This window comes from Aethalodelphis obliquidens, unplaced genomic scaffold, assembly GCF_003676395.1.
Source record: "Aethalodelphis obliquidens isolate GAN/ISIS:26980383/991018 unplaced genomic scaffold, ASM367639v1 scaffold10, whole genome shotgun sequence".
Taxonomy (NCBI): Eukaryota; Metazoa; Chordata; class Mammalia; order Artiodactyla; family Delphinidae; genus Aethalodelphis; species Aethalodelphis obliquidens.
In genome coordinates, this window is record NW_020837954.1 from 1113779 (window position 1) to 1133757 (window position 19979).

General features: G+C 46.9%; 1 protein-coding gene across 1 annotated transcript in view; it reads left to right on the forward strand.

Moving 5' to 3' along the window:
- The window catches only part of LOC113622956 (dehydrogenase/reductase SDR family member 2, mitochondrial-like), a 162890-nt gene that overhangs the window by 47585 nt on the left and 95326 nt on the right, over positions 1-19979 (forward strand). Inside the window, 1 exon segment of the mRNA XM_027111723.1 lies at positions 11401-11455. Coding sequence (XP_026967524.1) covers positions 11401-11455 — 55 coding nt within the window.

Consider the following 19979-nt stretch of genomic DNA (forward strand, 5'->3'; position numbering starts at 1 on the left):
TGTTAGACTTTATCACAGGGCACTGGAGTGACACTAGTGGAGGAAGGGGTATTTCCTCCTGCTCTAGCAGGCTCTTGTGGTCCAGCACCTCCCCACACACTGCTTCTCCTGACGCTCCAAAATGCAGTTTTCCAGTAAGTTCCAACAGTGTCACACCTCCGCACATATGGCTGCCACCAGCACCTCTCTGATGGCTTTGCAGTGAGTTCTGAGGCTCAGAACCTTCCTGAGATGGTTCCCCCTGGCACCCCTGAAGGTGACTCTCCAGTAATTCTTCCTGGCATGGTACCTCAGCTGAATTCACCATCCAGTGAGCCATAGCCATGCTCTCTCCAACCATATCTGGATCAAAGTCCTGGGGGAGGGGACCACTTTCCAGATTTCTTCCTTCCTTGGGGGCTCTGCTTCAGCCCTGGAGTAGTGGTTGCTCCCTACATCTCCTATTCCTGGCTCCAAAGATAAAGTCAGTGTATCTATTGTAAAGAGCAACAGGGATATACCAGTAATCAGAATGACTTGGCTCGCAGAGATTTTGGCAGGAGCTAACTGATCACAGTGTTTATAGGAACAAAATAGATGGACATCTCATTAGAGGATTGTTTGATCTATATAAAGGAAAAACTCTAGTCTGGTAGTAAAAAATACCTGACTTGAGTCACCTCTGTGGAGAGTCATGATCTCTTACTCAGTTTCCAGATCTAAGTCAATTTATAGATCCAGAGCCCTTTGATTGAGAAGGGAGCTGGATCCCCTTGAAGAATAGTTCTGCATCATTTCCAAAAGTACATACCATCATTTCCACTTATACATACCATAAATCTTCTTCCCCCAAAGTACTTGTGATCATATTTTAGGTTACTATTCACTGGAGAAAGACAATACCCAGACATTTCAGGGATTACTAAGACACTAGCTCTGAATTGATGCTAATTCCTAGGGACCCAAAACACCACTGTGCCTACTAGTTAAAGTAGGGGCTTATGATGGTCAAGTGACCAATAGAGTCTGAGCTCAAGTGTGACTCACAGTAGGTCTAGTTGGTCCACAGACTCACTCTGTTGTTATTTTCCCCATCCTAAATGTGTAATTGCAATAAACATAATTAGTAACTTGCAGAATCTCCACAGTGGTTCTCTGACCCATGTGTTGAGGGCTATTGAGATATATCCCATAAAATTAAAGATCTACTTGCACCCCTTTGTTCATTGCAGCACTATTTATAATACCCAGGACAGGGAAGCAACTGAAATGTCCATTAGCAGAGGAATGGTTAAAGAAGATGTGGTACGTATATACAAAGGAATGAAATTGTGTCATTTGCAGAGACGTGGATAGACCTAGAGACTGTCATACAGAGTGAAGTAAGTCAGAAAGAGAAAAACAAATATTGTATATTAATGCATATATGTGGAAACTAGAAAAATGGTATAGATGATCTTATTTGCAAAGCCGAAATAGAGACACAGACGTAGAGAGCGAATATATGGATACCAGGGGGAACGGGGCGGGTTGGGATGAATTGGGAGATTGGGATTGACATTTATATACACTACCATGTATAAAATAGATAACTAATGACAACCTACTGTATAGTACAAGGAACTCTACTCAATGCTCTGTGGTGACCTAAATGGGAAGGAAATCCAAAAAAGAGGGGATATATGTATACGTACAGCTGATTCACTTTGCTGTACAGCAGAAACTAACACAACATTGTAAAGCAACTATACTCCAATAAAAATTAAATTAAAAAAGATCTAAATGTAGACAAAATTTAAAATAATATTTAGGAATAATCTTAAAACGGATGAGACATTCTTAAACATGGCATGAAACTCAGAGCTTATATATGAGAAAGATAAAAGAAAAAGATAAATATATTTGGCTACATAACCATTTAACATTTTTGCATGGCAAAAGACACCATAAACAAAGTCAAAGACAAATGATATACTGCAGCAAATATGTGCAACACATATTATTGATAAAATATAAAGAGCTTCTATAAATTGATTCCCCTCAAACCCCAAACAGTCCAATAGAATAGTAGGAAAATTATGAGTAGAAAATTTACAGAAGAATATAATCAAATAAATGATTAATAAACGTGAAGAGATTCCTAACCTCTAGTAGTAAAGAAAATTCAAATTTAAGCAGATATGAAATAACATTAGTAGTGTTAATTATGTTATTAATGTACCCCATAATCTTCACCCTCTCTCCTAAATAAAAAGGAATCTAAAACCAACAGCCTTAGACTTCCTTGGCGGTTCAGTGGTTACAACGTTGCACTTCCACTGCAGGGGGTACGGGTTTGGTCCCTGGTTGGGGAATTAAGATCCTGCATGCCTCACAGCATGGACAAAAAATAGAAAAAAAAAAAAAAAAAAAGGAATAGCCTGGTTTCTACCTTTTTGCTCCTTTCTCTAGACTAGAAAATGTATACAAAATATGATTACAAACGTATAGAGTTTTGTAGTTGATGTTTGTTTTTATAAAAATGATATATATTTCTCTACAACTTGCTTTTCTCACTTGATAATATATAAGGACCATCCATTCAGGTAAATAATACATACATAATTCATTCTTTTGAAAAGCTGCATAATAATCTATTCAATGGATGTGCTATAATATATCTAACTTTTCATCCATTTTTCATTGCATAGAAAGCGAAGTAGGTAATATAGAAAAAGAATAACGATTAGATTGTCATCAGATTTCTTGTCAGGGATAATGGATGCTAGAAGACAATGCATTTAAACAAGGATGTTTCCACTGATAAAATTTTATAATTCCTGAAGGAGATACAGCAGTCATAAACTTTTATGTTTCAAATACAACAAAGCCTGATGACTTTTGCCAGGACACATAACCCAGACATGGCCACACTGGGTTTGCACACTTTCTTTGAATTTCTATACACATTATTACCCAAATAAGCAATACTTAAAAAGCGTTACCATTAGTGAAGGAAATGGACCCTTATACACTGTTGTCTGGAGGGTAAAATGGTACAGACTTTTGAAAAGCAGTTCGACAGCTGCACTAAGACTTTAAAATATTCATATCTGTTTCCTAGCAATTCTACTTATCTGCCTTCAGCCTAAAGATTTCGTCAGGTAGGGGAGCAAAGCTTTATCAACAAGGATAAACACAGCATTATACATAATAAGGAAAAACTGAAAACAACATAAATAATTCAACAACAGGAAATTGTTAATTAATTGTAGATCATCTATTAGGTGGCATAGACAATCTTCTGAAAATCATATTTTAAAAGACTAGTGCCATGAAGACTGCTCAGGATATAATATTAAGGGTAAACACGAAACAGAAAAGCATGGGTTTCAAAATACTTCCAGTGCTGTGGGGTAAAATACTTTGTAGCCTGGAAGTTTGTTACTTTAATATCTACTTAGACTTTCAGTTATAAAATGAAACAAACCATCACAGAAAACTAGGATCAACTGCAAAGCTGTAAAAACTAGATATTCAAGGAGAAGGTGTTGGCAAAGTTCATCGCATAAGTAAGGACATTGGTGCCTCTGCAGAGGATGTGATTCGTTCTCTTAGTCTGTCAATCAGCTAGAATTGCAGAACAATGTTCTGGGCGTGGCAGACACCACTCGGAATAAGCAGTCACCACAGTAAAGGCTTTGAATGGTGCAATGTCAGAAATACAGATAAGTATGTTACCAACTAAAACATAATTACAGCCATTACAAAGTGCACTGAGTAACATGGACAATCATGGTTGTGTTGGTGGCTTGAACATCAAATGACACTCTTGATGTGGGATGCACATACCTCCTAAAATCTCTCCATGGGTGACCCATTCTCCTCCCCTAATTCTCCTCCCCTAATTCCCTCCTGGGGCTTTCCCACTATCGTATGGTAGTGACCCCTACTTCGACCTCCCTTCCTACTACCTCCAAAGATAAGGCGTCTGAGTGTGATGGAGCCAGTTGTAGACAGATTCGGAGGGCTGGCCTTTTTTTTGGGTCTGGGCTATGTCCATGTGTGTGATTTGTGCAAACAGAAAGTCTGTTCTGATGCTCTAATGACTCTAAAAGAAGGCTAGGAGGTAGAATAGGGAGGGGAGGCTGAGCTCATCGGAATGTTCTGAAGGGGGTGCGAGAGAAGAAGGAATGGGGGTTGAAGCTAAGCCTTAAATGTCTATGCCCATGGGAGACAGTATCTGGGAATCTACAGAGAGGAGCTGTTGCTTTACGAAGCTCCCCATCCATAAATCAAAGAAGGGTCATTAGGATCCACATCTCAGGGAAGGTTCTGTGCTCTCCAGAAAGGCAACTTATCTCCTAGGAAAGGTGGGTGGGAATATTCCCCCAGGGCTGGGACTCTAGACAGGAATTTACCTCTGCCTAGCTTACCCTCTATCCCACAAGATGCCGGGATTGTGTTGCGGGAGCCTAGAGGTGAGGGATATGCCTTGGTCACCACCGTGAGTGACCAGAGTGTGGCCAGTGAGGGGCTGTTCATAGTCCAGCCCAGACTGCAGTAAGGGTGTGTGTGTGTGTGTGTGTGTGTGCCTGTGCTCTTCTAAAGACTCATTTCTGGCCCTCCCTGGTTACCCTTTGGGTACTAGGTCCTTATCCAAGGGAACACTGACTTACCCCCTTCCTTCCTTCCTTTCTTTCTTCCTTCTTTCTTTCTTCCTTTTCTTTCCTTCCTTCCTTCCTTTCTCTTCCTTCCTTTCTTTCTTTTTAAATTGAAGTATAGTTGATTTACAAACCTCCTTCTTTCTTTTTAATCCCTGAGGATAAAACTCCAAATCTCCAGTCCAGGCTGCAGAAGCCAATAGCCACTGATCAAAGAGGCACTACTGGGCCGGCCACTCTCCACTTTCGGAGGCTTTGGGCTTTCCTCTCCTCAGAACACAAGGTCAGGCTGGGCCGAGGCTCCTTAGGATTCTGCTGTGGGGGAGAGGAAGCCTGATCTTATCCCTCAGGGAACTCCTTCTAGAGTTTTCCTACTGATCCCTATGTCTAGGAAGTGTGGCTGACGTTTGCTGACAGCTGATTAGGACCATGGTAATCGTTCAGGAAATCTAAGAACAGGCCAGTTTTCATCCAGTTTAAGTGTGCAACTTAGCCAAGGTCATCAAATTTAAAAAGCAGATTTTACTACTGGAGCTTTAAATGTGTTGCCATTTGAAGATGGTCTTTCAAAATCCTCTGTGGTAAGTGTTACAGGACTTTTTTTTTTTTTTTTTTTTTTTTTTTTTGCGGTACGCGGGCCTCTCACCGCTGTGGCCTCTCCCGCCGCGGAGCACAGGCTCCGGATGCGCAGGCTCAGAGGCCATGGCTCACAGTCCCAGCCGCTCCGCGGCACGTGGGATCCTCCCGGACCGGGGCACGAACCCGCGTCCCCTGCATCGGCAGGCGGACCCTCAACCACTGCGCCACCAGGGAAGCCCTACAGGACTTTTTTTTTTTAAAGAAAGTCTTTGTATTATAAAAGCAATACTATTCCTAGAAAATCTAGTAAGAGAAGTAAAGTAGAAAGTCAAGGGAAAGAAAACACCTGAAGCTCCATCACCCATCAAAACTCCATCAGAAGAAAATTACTTTCGATGTTTTTGTAAATTTCATTTCAAATTTATTGTTGATTTGTTAAATTTAATAATTTCTGCCTTAATCTTTTAAAATGTCCCTTCTTTTTTTTAAAATAAATTTATTTATTTTGGCTGCGTTGGGTCTTCATTGCTGCACAAGGGCTTTCTCTAGTTCCGGTGAGCAGGGGCTACTCTTCGTTGCAGTGTGTAGGCTTCTTATCGCAGTGGCTTCTCTTGTCGCGGAGCACAGGCTCTAGGCGCATAAGCTTCAGTAGTTGTGGCTCTCGGGCTTAGTTGATCCGCGGCACAAGGGATCTTCCCAGACCAGGGCTCCAACCCGTGTCCCCTGCATTGGTAGGCAGATTCTTAACCACTGCGCCACCAGGGAAGTCCCAACAAATATATATTGAGTGCTTACTGTGAGTCAGTCACTGTTCTGGGCTCTTGAGGTACATCAGTGAACAAAGCAGATAGAGATCAGTGCTCTCTGGAGGTTATAGTCCAGGCAAGGCGTATGGATAATAAACAAGAGACATTATAAAAAAGTAAATGACATAGTATGTTGGAAGGTGATAAGTATGGTGGAAAAGAAAAAGTTAAGAGGGATCCAGAGTGATGGAAGGAGAGGGGAGTAGAGAGAGGCCAAATTTGGCTTCATTGAGAAGTGACATTCAAGCAAAGGCTTGAAGAAGGGGAAGGTGACAGATGTGTGGCTATCTAAGGGAAAAGCATTTCAGCAGAGGAACAGCCAGTGCAGAAACCTTAAGGCAGGAGCGTGCTCAGCATGTCTGAAGAACCCAAGGAGGCCACTGTGGCTGGGAGGAGAATAGTAGTAAGGTCGGAGATGCAAGGGGGAGCACAGATCATTTAGAGCCTTCTAGGTCATGGCAAGGATTTGGGTTTTGCTATGGTCTGAATGTTTATGTCCTTTGCAAAATTCGTATATTGAAATCCTAAACCTCATGTTGATGATATTTGGAGGTGGGGTCTTTGGGAAGTGCTTAGGTTCTGAGGGTGGAGCCTTCATGAATAATGGGATTAGTGCCCTTATAAAAGAGGCCTGAGAAAACTCTCTTACCCTTTCCACTGAGTGAGGCTATAGTGAGAAGCAGCTGTCTATGAACCAGAAAGTGGGCCTTTACCAAACAACAAATTTGCCGGCACCTTGATCTTGGACTTCCCAGCCTCCAGAAGGTTAGAAATTAAATTCTACAATTCTGTTGTTTATAAGCTACTAGCCTATTGTATTTTTGTTACAGCAATCGGAACGGACTAAGATGGGCTTTCACTCTGAATGACATGGGGAGTCACTGCAAGTTTTTAAGTAGAGGAGACACCTGCTCCAGCTGACATGTTTAAAGGCTCACTCAGACTCCTGTGTTGAGGTTAGACTTTAGGCAGGCAAGGATGGAAACAGGGAGAGAGATGACAGTGGCACCCACCGGGTAGTAGCAGTGCAAGTGGTGACAGTGTTACATTTTGATACATGGTGAGTTAGAACCAACAGGATTTTCTGAGAGATCGGATGTGAAGTATGACACAGGGAAATCAAGGATGACTCCAAACTCTTAAGTGTGGGCAATTGGAAGGATGGAGTTACCATCATCTGAGAGAGGGAAGGCGGAAGCTAGAGCAGGTTTGGGGAAAATATGAGAAGTTTAGTTTTGATATTTATTAGTTATCTATTGCTACATAACACAATACCCCAATATTTAGTGACTTAAGACAACCATTTATTAGCCCAGTTTCTGTGGGTCAGGAGTGGTTTAGCTGTGGTTCTGGTTTAGGGTTTCTCCTAAGGTTCCAGTCAGGATGTCAATAGGGGCTTGAGGGCTTAACTGAGGCTGGAAGATCCACTTCCAAGATGGTGCACTCACATGGCTGTTGGTAGGAGGCTTAGTTCCTGGCTACATGGACCTCTCTGTAGCTACCTGAGTGTTCTCACAACTTGGTAGCTGGCCTCTCCCAGAGCAAGGGATCCAAGAAAGAGAGAAAGAGAGAGCAACCAAGATGGAAGCCACGGTGCCTTTTTGTGACCTAGTCCCCGGAGTTACACACCATCACCTTCACTGCACTAAAACCAGCCCACGTTGAAGGGCAGAGGAATTAGGCTCCGCTTCTGAAGGAAAGCATATCACAGAGTTTGCGGACATGTTTTAAAATTGTCACAGGTGTATTAAGTTTGAGGTATCTACTAGGTATCTCAGTGGAGATGTCAAATAGGCATTTAGTCCACAAACCATAAATGCTGGAGAGGGTGTGGAGAAAATGGAACCCTCCTACATTGTTGGTGGGAATGTAAGTTGGTGCAGCCATGGTGCAACTATGGAGAACAGTATGGAGTTTCCTCAAAAGACTAAAAATAAGGTTGCCATATAATCCAGCAATCCCACTCCTGGGCATATATATGTGGAGAAAGCTCTAATTCGAAAAGATACATGCACCCTAATGTTCATGGCAGCACTATTCACAATAGCCAGGACATGGAAGCAACCTAAATGTCCATTGACAGATGAATGGATAAAGAAGATGTGGTACATATATACAATGGGATACTACTCAGCTATAAGAAAGAATGAAATAATGCCACTTACAGCAACACGAATGGACCTAGAGATTCATACTAAGTGAAGTAAGTCAGAAAGAGAAAGACAAATGCCATATGATATCACTTATATGTGGAATCTAAAATATGACACAAATGAACTTACCTACGAAACAGAAATAGACTCACAGACATAGAGAACAGACTTGTGGTTGCCAAGGAGGGTGTGTGGTGGAGGAATGGATTGGGAGTTTGGGGTTAGCAGATGCAAGCTATTACCCAGAATGGATAAACAACAAGGTTCAACTGTATAGCACAGGGAAGTATATTCACTATCCTGTAATAAACTATAATGAAAAAGATTAGGAAAAACTATATATATATAACTGAATCACCTCGCTGTACACCAGAAACGAACACAACATTGTAAACCAGCTATACTTCAATAAAATAATTTTGTAAAAATGTAGACATTTAAATACGCTAGTCTGGGGTTCGAGAGAGAGGTCTGAGCTAGAGACATAAATTTGGGAGTCCAGAGCATACAGATGGCATACATATTGGGCCACTCCCTCTCTCAATGAGAATGCACGGCAGTAGGGCAGACAGGAGCTGTGCACTGGCTGCCAAAATGGCTGTGGTCACCGAGTCCACATGTAGCTGAGTAACGGGAGTACCCAACTGGGATGCATCCAAGGGATGTAGCAGCCCCATTACAGAGTGGATCTGCTGTCAATTTCCTCCTCCCACATCCCTGCCCAATCCACTATCCTGTTACCCAGCTCTGGAAACTATCATCTTTCCAAGAGTGAGCTTCTGTCATTAAACACTCCCATTTCCCAGGAGGCAGAGTGAGAAGCTGGAAAGAGCAGGTGCTTTGGACTCAGACGTGGATTTGAATCCGGGCTCCAGATTTGTTTCTCTGGGCAGTTTGTGACTTGACTTAACCACTTCTGTAAAATATTATACTTGGATAATAATGCCTTTATGATAGAATGGATGCTAGGACACTGTGAAAGCTCAGCACATAGTAGGTGCTCAGTAAAAGTTAGTTTCTTTTTTTCTCAGACAGATTTGGAGTCTGGGACACTGGGGAATACATTTTATGTCTCATGATCAGGCTCCCAGGTGGAGGTAGGGAAGGGGCTGAAGCCATCACAGCCATCTCTGCTGCGGGATCAGCTTCACCATACCTTGGCGTCTGGCCCAGGATGGGACCCACGTGGTGGTCAGCATCTGGAAGCAGCAGAACGTGGACTGGGTGGTGGCGGTGCTGCAGGGGGAGCGGTTGAACATGACGGGCACTGTGTGCCACGTGGGGAAGGCTGAGAAGTGGGAGTGGCTGTTGTCCATGCTGAGGGGTCAGGGATGGGGGTGATACAGGTGCAGAGATCAGAACACACAGACCCAGCCTAGGGAAGTCAAAACACTCCTTAAGATAATTTTGGATATTTCCCAGTGCCAGACATATACCAACACCCCATCACATTAGTGTGTGAGGCGCTCAATGTTGTTATAACAGCTTTACGGTGGGAAACAGACCTTAAGTGTCAGGGATGATTCTGAACCGAGCTCTGCCTCACTCCAAAACCCACATTCTTTTTTTTTTTTGCGGTACACGGGCCTTTCACTGTTGTGGCCTCTCCCATTGTGGAGCACAGGCTCCGGACGCGCAGGCTCAGCGGCCATGGCTCACAGGCCCAGCCGCTCTGCGGCATGAGGGATCTTCCCAGACCGGAGCACGAACCCGTGTCCCCTGCCTTGGCAGGCGGACTCTCAACCACTGCGCCGCCAGGGAAGCCCCCAAACCCACATTCTTAAGGAGGACTGTGACTCTGCCCCTGGCAGGTCCCTGCAGGGTACAGATGCCCGAAGCCTGGTGAAGCTGGGACAATGCCCATGACAGGGGCTGGTCTGTGGACCGGAGCAGGGGAGATGCCAGGCTGGGGACCCCATCGTGGTCACTGTGGGAGTGGGTACTCTTCTTGGGGGCTCACAGGGAAAAGGTTGTTTTTGAAGAGCCTTAAAGGACAGTGGGAATCAGCCAGCTATGTTTTCCAGAGAAGAGGCACCAGGTACATGGGACTTAAAGGGAGGAGGTTTCTGATTCACAGTTTCGTCTCTTCCTCACCCTCTGTGCTGCCTCTGTCTCCCCCCAGGCCCTAGAGTCCTGGGGGCATCAAATTCCTGGTGTGAGTGCTGCAGTCAACCCCCTGGTGGGGAGCACCCTGGGGGCCGGTAAGCTGGTGGGGGACAAGGTGAGGCCCGGGGAGCATGGAGCTGTGAGGTTCTCTCCGTCTCCCAAGTCTACTCACACACCTGCACGTGTTCCCAGCTGCCCCCTGTTCCTTGGAACCGCAGCCCCCAGTCCCAACGGGTAGAGCACACCTGGGTCAATCTGCCCCGGTGGCCAATGATGCTGCAGACCTTCTCTACTTCAGCCTTCCTCCAAGCGCAAGGTGTGACGGGACACACCCGCTCAGGGCCAGATCCTCTCTCCTGGCTCAGAAGCCTGAGGTTGTTGTAGTCTCGACTCACTGGCACCCGTTCTGATCCCTCCAGTCTGGCTGTCCCAGGGACACCTCACCTGTCCTCAGACACGGCTGAGAAAAGGGACCCTTGCCCGGCATCCCAGATGGAACACACTAAGCACAGCAGGGACTCCTGCTGCCTCTGCAGACTCCCTGCCCCTGCTGTTCTGAGGGCACCATCCTGACCCCTCCCCCGATGTGCGCAGAGGTGGGTCCTGCGATCAGGTAGAGCCGTTCCCTCTTTCCTCCTTGTCGAGTCTTCCTCCGCTGACCACCCCTTGCTTCCTCTCCTTGCAGACCCTGCCCCACTTTCTCTCTTTGGTTCTCACATTCCCTGGCTCTCCCAGCCAAGTTCCTCTCCCTCCCTCCCTTGCCCAGCCTCAGGCTCTTCTAGGAAAGTCAGATTTCCGCATCTGCCCCTAAAAACAGCACCGTTGTTTACCTTGTGCAAATTCTCACCTCTCCTCATTAAAGCAGGCACTAACACCCCAGCTTTCCCAATGTCCTTTCCTGATAACTGTTTTCACTGACCTGGTTCTCTGGAGGGTGACGTGCCATGAGGAGAGTCTGGCGTGAATGACAGTGAAGGGTTCGTGAGCCAAGTGCGAGCAGGTCCCTCAGACCCCTCCTCCGCACTCTGGGAGAAGAGCACCCACACCCCCAGCTCCTCCCCATGGGACTCCAGGGAGCGGAGGTGGCTGCTTCCCCACCCTGTTCTGATTGCAGATCCTGGTCGTGAACGTGAGGTCCCGGCTGTGCTGCTGAGCCGGCTGCTGCCCCTCGTGGAGAAAAGGGGGGAGGGCAGGGAGGGTCCGTGGAGTTGGGGGGACTCGGCCTTGCTGTCCTCTACACCAAGGGGACACTTGGGGAAGGAGCCCTCAGTGGAATATCCCAAGGAGAGGAGGTAGAAGGAGTGTGCTCTGGCTGCCAGGGTCTGTCCCCGTCGCCTCCTGAACCACGTCTGCAGGCTACTTTGTCCCCGGGGATGTGGCCAACACAGCGAAAGGGACTGTCTGGAAGGAATGTGGTCGGCAAATTCCAAACCCACAGAAGAGCCCCAATCACCCCTGACAGGCTGTGTCCCCTGAGAATGGCAGGCCAGATGCCAGGCCCAGGGCCTGGTAGTGTAACCCAGAGAGCCAAACCCCTCCAAAGAGGCCAGAGGAAGCCCCTTCAGTCCCTCCCCTGCATGCCTCTGGTAGCCAAGTTTTCCCCTCTTTGCTTTTCACCTCTTCTTGTCTGAATCAGAAACAGTTCTAGATTTGAAACTCAGCTGACTCTAAACGCATTTCTCTCCTATGGGAGTGGCTGTCCCCTGGGCTGCACCGACCTCACCCTGACGGCTGCCTCCAGGCTCCCAGCTCTGTTCTCCAGAGACCCAGCTACTGATTGGCCCTGCCCCTGTGACTGGTTCCAGGGAGTCCTGGGCTTTCCCAGCAGGGGAGGCTGTGTCAGCACCCTCTCAGGCCCAAAAGATTTTACTTCTCCCCCGAGACCCTGGCCCCATCCCCAATTTCCCTTCTTCTCCCATTATAGCTCAGTTCTGTCTCCTCGTCAGAAGCCCATTTTCTGGCAGCATCTGCTTCACATTTGTGCTCACCTTTTACCTCATCACACCTGTCTGTTTCCTTACAGGGGAGGCTCTGCGGTGCTCATTGCCACTGCTGCTGTCTATGTACCTCCACACAGTGAGTGGGGAGCTTTGGAAGGGGGCAGTGGAATGGATGCCAGGGTGTTGGGGAAGTGAATATTGATCCTGTGTAATAAAAATATCCAAGTGCACAAACACTGAACATCTCTCTGGTCCACACTTAAAATCACACTCATTGCCTTTATCTCATTCAAACCCCACACCCCCAGGGCTGCCGTGGACGGTTGTACAGGTTGTTCACTGTGCAAAGGCACCAGGTCCAGGGACAGGGACAAGTGGGAGCTGAAATCCAGTCTATGCTCTGCTCGCCAAGCCACGCACCCTGGAGAGGTACTCTATTCTCCTGAAGGAAAGGGGTGTCTTGAACATGCATTCACCAAGTCTGGCACCAGAGGGGCTGTATGGGCTCAAAGGAGAGTTCTTTTAAAAACTCACACCAGGGGGCAGTAGAGACATGGCATTCCTGTGACTATCGACAGGCAGCGCTTATAAACCACATAGCAGATGAGGAAATTGAGACCTAGAGATCTTAAGTGACTTGCCCAAGGTCGACCAAGTCATGGTACAGCAGGGGTCTGGCCTTGGGTCTCTTCAGTCCCATTCCCTGACCTCGCACCTAAGCTTTTCTCTCTGGGTCGAGCACAGACCAACATAGCTTCTGCCTTCCTGACCTTTCTTTAAGCCCGGGCTTCATCCTGCTCCTGCTTCAATTTTGTTCCTTGGTAATTCCCAGGGGTAGAGTGGGAGGCGCGTCTGAGTTGGGTCTAAGGGAGAGCAGGTTTATCCTCCACAGCGCTGGAGGTTCAGCAAGAGCTCCTCCCCTCACTGGCAGTGTACTTTTACTGTTTCTTTTTCCTTCTTAGATGCTGGACCAGTACCACCAGCAAACTGCCCCACTGGGACTTACCAAGTCCTTGGCTGTGGAGCTGGCCGCATAAGGGCATCCGAGCGCATGGTGTGTCTCCAGGACTTGTCAAGACTGACTTCAGCGGAGTGGTGAGGATTCAGCAGCTGCCTGCAGTTCCCATGCCAACCACCCTGTGCTTTCCCTGGCTGGGCAAGCCGCTCGGGGCTCTGAGAACAGCAGCCTCTCACTCCTCTGTAGCAGAATCAGGGCTCTGGCTTCTGTGAGAAGATCCAGTGGAATCCCCAGCCCCGGGCCCTAAGCAGGGTCATCTTCGCCAAAAGGCACACATCTGGCAAGAGTAGCCAGGCTTTTGCCTTTCACAATCCTATCGAGCACTGACTCTCTGAATTTTTTCAGGTTGAATATAATCTGGCTGTGCAAAACTCTTTTAAAAATCTCTGTGGATCACAGAGGCAGGTGGGGTCCCCAGAGGAGACAGGACTCTGATTGCATCCTGGCTTATCAGAAATTCCTCTCAACGAGTCTGGGGTTGCACAGCCTGGGAGCCGGGAGCTGGAGGACAGGAGGAGCCTGGGAGGTGGGAAACAGGGATGGAGGTATGCTGGGCCCTCCAGCCAGGTCAGCAGGGAGACAGAGGTCAGAGTTCATTAGCACAGGCATCGAGACTGCAGTTCTGTCCCCCCTCCATGCAGGGCAGGGCAGCCAGAGGACCGTGGGGACTCTGTCCTTCCTGTGCTGTCCAGACGCCAGCTACATCACTGGGGAGAACGTTGTGGTGGCCGGCCTTTCCTTGAGGCTCTGATATCCACCACCAGGACCGGAGGCTGTTGCTCTGGGTTTGGATATTGCATTTCGCCCTGGGAACCAGATGGTGATTGGCTAGGAGAATGAAGGCCAGGCCTCTAGGAGGTGTTGTAGGTGAAAACTAAGACAAATCTAGCGTAGGGTATGGAGGTGGGGAGACAGAGTTGCTGCTGAGCAGTTGCTGAGCTGAAGTCTTGATTGATTTTTTTTTCTTTTTTTTTTACTGGCAATGAACTTGTTTTGAAACTCTTAACCTCAGCTTCCTTGTGAAGATGGCAAGTATGAGCAGCTGCTTTGCCTGCAAATGCTATCCCTGCATCAGTGGTCTATCTCCTCACCACTACCCCTTCCTCAGGAGATCCTTCCTCTGCGCATGTCACCAGCCCTCAACTGAAACCGTGTAACTCTGATTGGGACCTGAGCCCACGTGCCGGGACTCAAACCTGGCCAAATCCCTGCTTGGGACTCGAACCCACGGTCTTTTAATTAGAATTACTCACCTGGTGTCTAGACTTACTGAGGCTCAGGTTCTTTGTGTCTCAGCACAGAAGGAATTCAGTGAGAGGCAAAGTGATAGGTAAGAAGTGGATTTATTTAGACAGAAACACACTCCACAGGCAGAGTGTGGGCCATCTCAGAAGGCGAGAAAGGCACCAGGTATGGGGTTGTCAGTTCTTACAGGGGTGGGTAATTTCATAGGCTAATGAGTGGGAGGAGTATTCCAGCTCTTTGGGGAAGGGGCGGGGATTTCCAGGAATTGGGCCACCGCCCACTTTTTGATCCTTATGGCCGGCCTTGGAACTGTCATGGCGCCTGTGGGTGTGTCATTTAGCTTGCTGGTGTGTCACAGTGACCGTATACTGAGGCTCAAGAGCTAGTGGAAGTCTGCCACTTGTCCACTATCTTGGACCCATTTGGTTCTAATCAGTTTATGTCACGTCCTTAGGCTATATCATTCTTTCAAAAGTTGTGCCCTGCCCCCTTCCCTCCTGTTTCATCCTGAGATGCCGGAAAAAAGTCTTTGCCTGGGGAGTTAGGGAGGTGGTAATTAAATGTCTTGCCCAGTCTCCCAGGAGCACACCCAAGAGCCTATCCCTCACGTGGTTAGTGGCTCCTAGAGGAGACTCACCTCCTCTTAGATGTCTCCCTCCCCACCTCCCTGCCTGGGAGCCATGGAAACAACCTGGATGAGGAATGGATGATCTGCTAAGAGTCCCTCCTCTGCCACTGTCTTACCTTCTCTGGTCTTCATTTTTCTCAGCTATTAAATAACGGGTTGGATTAATAGCCCCCACCCCTGCCCCCTCTATTTTTCTGTGAGGCTCCCTCTGTTTCCTGACCCTCTAGCTTCTGGGTCCCAGTGGTCTTGGTGGTTCCAGCTCCCCTCAACATGTGCCGCTCTGAGCCTTGTCACCACTGCAAGGTTATGGCCTCTTTCATAAACACGTTCCTATCAGGGAGCAAAGGAAGCTGGAGAAATCTGGGTCCCTCAAGGGGGAGGTGGCTCAGACAGACCCCCAGCTTCACACCACACAGGGGGTGCCCTTCCAGTCAAGTGGCTCTTACACTCCAGTCCTCACCCACATCCTCCTCAGAATTCATACCACCAGCTCCACCAACTTCATCAACACCGAGCCGTGAACCTTCCCTCACACGCCTCCATGGCTGGCCCAGGCCCCCAGTTTTCCCCGATGGCTTTTGAAAACTGCCACCACTCTTTCCTTACAGCTTCACTTTTATTCACTCTGAGCAAGGACCTTGCTGCACACTTCACAGAGAGAACAATGGCAATAATGAAACAGGAGGGAAGGGGACAGGGCACAACCTTTAAGAGAATGACGTAGCTCTAGGTCATGACAAAAACTAGTTAGAACCGGCTAGGTGCAAGATGGTGGAAGATTTGACTTCCAGGGGACCTTGAGCCTCATTATATGCTCATTGTACTACATTAGCATATGCTAAATGACACACCCACCAGCACCAGGACAGTTCCAAGGCTGACCATCAAAGATCAAAAAGTGGGGGACTTCCCTGGTGGCACAGTGGTTAAGAATCCGCCTGCCAGTGCAGGGGACATGGGTTCGATCCCTGGTCTGGGAAGATCCCACATGCCATGGAGCAACTCAGCCTGCGAGCCACAACTACTGCGCGCCTAGAGCCCGTGCTCCACAACAAGAGAAACCACCCAATGAGAAGCCTGCACACTGCAAAGAAGAGTAGCCCCACTTGCCACAACTAGAGAAAGCCTGCCCGCAGCAACGAAGACCCAACGCAGCCAAAAATAAATAAATTAATAAATTAATTTTTAAAAAAAAGTGGGGAGTGGCCCAATTCCTGGAAATCCCCGCCCCTTCCCCAAAATAGTTGGAATAATCCTCCCACTCATTAACCTATGAAATTATGCAGCCCATAAAAACTAACCATGCCATATTTCGGGCCTCTCACCTTCTGAGATGGCCCTCACTCTTGTCTGTGGAGTGTGTTTCTCTCTAAATAAATCTGCTTCTTACCTATCACTTTGTCTCTCACTGACTTCTTTTTGCAACGAGATATCAAGAACCTGAGCTTTATTAAGTCCTGAGAGGCGCAAGAGGGAGGGGATAAGGGGATATATGTATGCGTATAACTGATTCACTTTGTTATACAGCAGAAACTAACACAACATTGTAAAGTAATTATACTCCAATAAAGATGTTTAAAAAAAAAAAATGTCCTGAGACCAGGAATGTGATATCAATTAAAAGACTGTAGGTTCAAGTCCCAATCTGAGTTGCATGGTTTCAACAAGATGGTACTCATCACCTTTCCCCACTCTGGTCTAAAACTTACTTGCATTGCTTCTATTCCTCCCCGAAAGCCCACACAAGAGTGAAGGAGGTGCGTGTGTCTTCCCTCTCCAGGAAACTCCTTCCTTACCCACTTGGGATCTCATTCACTCCCACCCCTCTAGGCACCTCATTCCTTGAAATTTCTTCTCTCTTATCTGCAGCTTCAACCTCTCAGGGGTTTAAAGACAAAACAAAATCATCCAACAAACAAAACTCATATCTCTGATTATCCTGGAGCCATTATATTATTTCACTCCTTGCTGTAATAGTTCCTTGCTCCTGTGCCCTCTGCGGGGGTTTTCTCATCATCAGTGCGCGTGCTGAAGTTTTCTTTTCCTGCCTTTTGGGGTGTTTAGGAATTTAACATGCAGATCACTGCTGCTCTCCACATACTCAGATACTCAGCAGGGTCTTCAAGGGTTCTTCCACAGTCACAGAAGTAAGCCTCTGAGTCTGTTGCTATTTTATTTTTTGTTTTTTTTTCTTTTCTGTCTCAGAAATTCTTCATTTCTGCACTAAGTCTACAGGGTCCCGCCTATGGGTTTCACGGCCTGCCCGATCACCTATTCTGTCATTTGAGTCCTGCGTCAAGGAAATTTTCCTTAGATATCTGGGGATTGGGGGGTGGGGGGAGATTTCTGCCATGGATCTCCTTTCTGATTCTGGAAACAAGTTAGTGTCCATAAGTGTCACCTTCCAAACAGGCTTCCGGGACACACTCATGACATTTCTCAAGAGAGTTTAAAGTGTGCTACCCACAGAACTGGGGAGGCTCTCTTGGCCTGACATTTTGGGGCCTTAGTCGTCCATCTGGGGCTCCAACCGGGCAAAGTAGTTTCCCCAGCTCTCCCCTGGTGGGTATCCCAAGGCTCATGAAGGGGCAATCAGTATGCCACAGCCCCAGCCAGGAAGCATTTGGCCACCATGGTAAGGAGCCATGCCTGGACCTGAGAAGTGGAAAGCCTCACACCCATTGGGGGAGCAAGGGAATTTACAATATTGGAATCCCTTCAGTAGGGCCTCCAAAATATGGATTGGTATTTCCAAGCTATCTATATGTGTATATGTAGAAGAAGGGTCATAACAAGAGTTACAAATCACTATTTCCCCATCAGCTCCCAAGGAGCTCCATTGGCTTCACAGACTTTTGCAGGAAGGACCTTTCTCTACACATTGTTGCTTCTGCTCATAAAAGAGGACACTTTGTAGAACTCAGCCCTTTCAAAAGTGTCGGTGGGGAAACACACACCCTTCGCTCTGCTTCCTTATTCACTTTTCCCTATAGGCTGAGGAGTAGATAAACTGATTGGTCCACATTACCAATGGGGGCTTACAAAGGCAAAGCAGTGTCCCCTGTCTCTTCCCCTTGGGCCACCTACACTTAGGTGGGCTCAAATGACCTTTCTAGTCTCTAGTGAGCAAGGCTTGCCATGTCTCTGTTCTGGGTTGAAGACGTTTGACCTGAAACTTGCTGGGCACATCAGGTCAGCTCTACTCTGCCAGTTACCTTCCATTTAAAGATGAAGTAATGGAAAGCCTTGTTCTCTAACTTAGCATTAACAGTATGAAGGTGACCCTGACTGTGATTCCATCTGTCCCCTTTGGTGTAAGAGAGGACTGTGATCAATAACTAATGGTCCGGAATACTTATATTTCAGTTTGGGAGAAAGTGATAAATAATAACTGTGAGTCCATGGGGGCAGATTAGCTCAAGTCAGTGTATAAATCATAGTTTATGAGCTATTTTACAAAACCCTAAGATGCACTTATGGATTATCTTAAAACAAAATATCTCATTTGTACCTAAGTGGTGTGTACAATTTCGTAGAGTTCAATTTCTGACAGTTCTGTTCTGCTGGGGATTTTACTGTAATTGTCGAGGTGGGAGCAGGTTAGGAATAGGGTTTGTGGCATGGGTTGGCTGTTACCAGGGCTGACACTGCTCCCATAGATGTCTGCACATCTTGTTCTTTTGTCCTTGATATCCCTCAGACCATCCTTTCCTTCTAGAAAGAAGCAAATATGTGCCTCAAATAACTGATGTACAGTTAAAATACATATTGTAATTGATCTGTATATTCCTAACTTGCCATCTCTATCACTATCTGCTTTTATATCTATATCTATCTATGTACACCTAGGTGTACATATTGTTATCCACCATCTATCATACCTAAATTATCTATTTATCTGTCTAGATAACTGGCAACTTCCTGTGGTTCAACTAAATATCTGTCCCTTCATCCATCCTGCAATCTGTTCAGGTAAGGACCCGTTCTCCTTAGTTCCCACCTGCTCCAAACCGTTAGCTCAACCCCTCGTAAAAGGGATTACGGAGGTGAGTGGTGAAGGCCTCCTGAGTTGAGCTCCAAGGCTACTCCACCTGCCCATCTTTCACCTACCCTGCCAAGCATGTGTCCGGCATTGAGGATGACAAGTGCTGGACCAGGAGTGCCCAGACAAGCAGGGAGGGGGTTCACAGGCTGGATGGCCCTGGGAAGAGGAAGCGAGGGTGTGTGTGAAAGGAAGAGGGGTGGGTAGGACCGTCTCCAAACCTCAGTTCTGTTCCTGAGTGGTTTCCCCTCTGGATCTAGGTCCTTATCAGAGGCTATTTTTGCTTCCTTCTCTTCTGCTTTTGGCTCTTCCTGGGCGCAAGCAGCAGTCAGTCAAACAAACAAAAGTCACCATCTCTTCCCCCCCCACCCCAAATATTCCAGGTCTTCCCTTCCCCTGGTGACAAGTCAGGCTGCCCTGGGGCTCCCACCAGGTAAGCACTGGAAACACTGTGGTTGCATTTGGGGTGGGGATACCTCAGTTTTAAGGCCTGCTCCTATCCTTCTTGCTAGACGTGAGGTCAAAGTTTCCATTATGATTTTGAGTCAGAGGCAAAAGACTAGCCCAATGGATGCCAAATTGGCCAAAAGGCAAAGCCGGTTCAAAAGCTCCAAATGTAAGGAATACATTTCACTCAGCTTTACTAGCACAATGTTAAAAATTGTAGCCAAGTTTTATATATAGTCAGATGGAGACTTTTAAAAAATTTATGTACTGTGACATTTCTAAATTTTTTCAATAGGCGTAAATTCAAAAAACGTCTTTAGGTGAGATGCTGGGTTAACTATAAGGCTGTTCATCATGAACTTAATGTACCTTTTGGGGCTGGAGTTGGATATT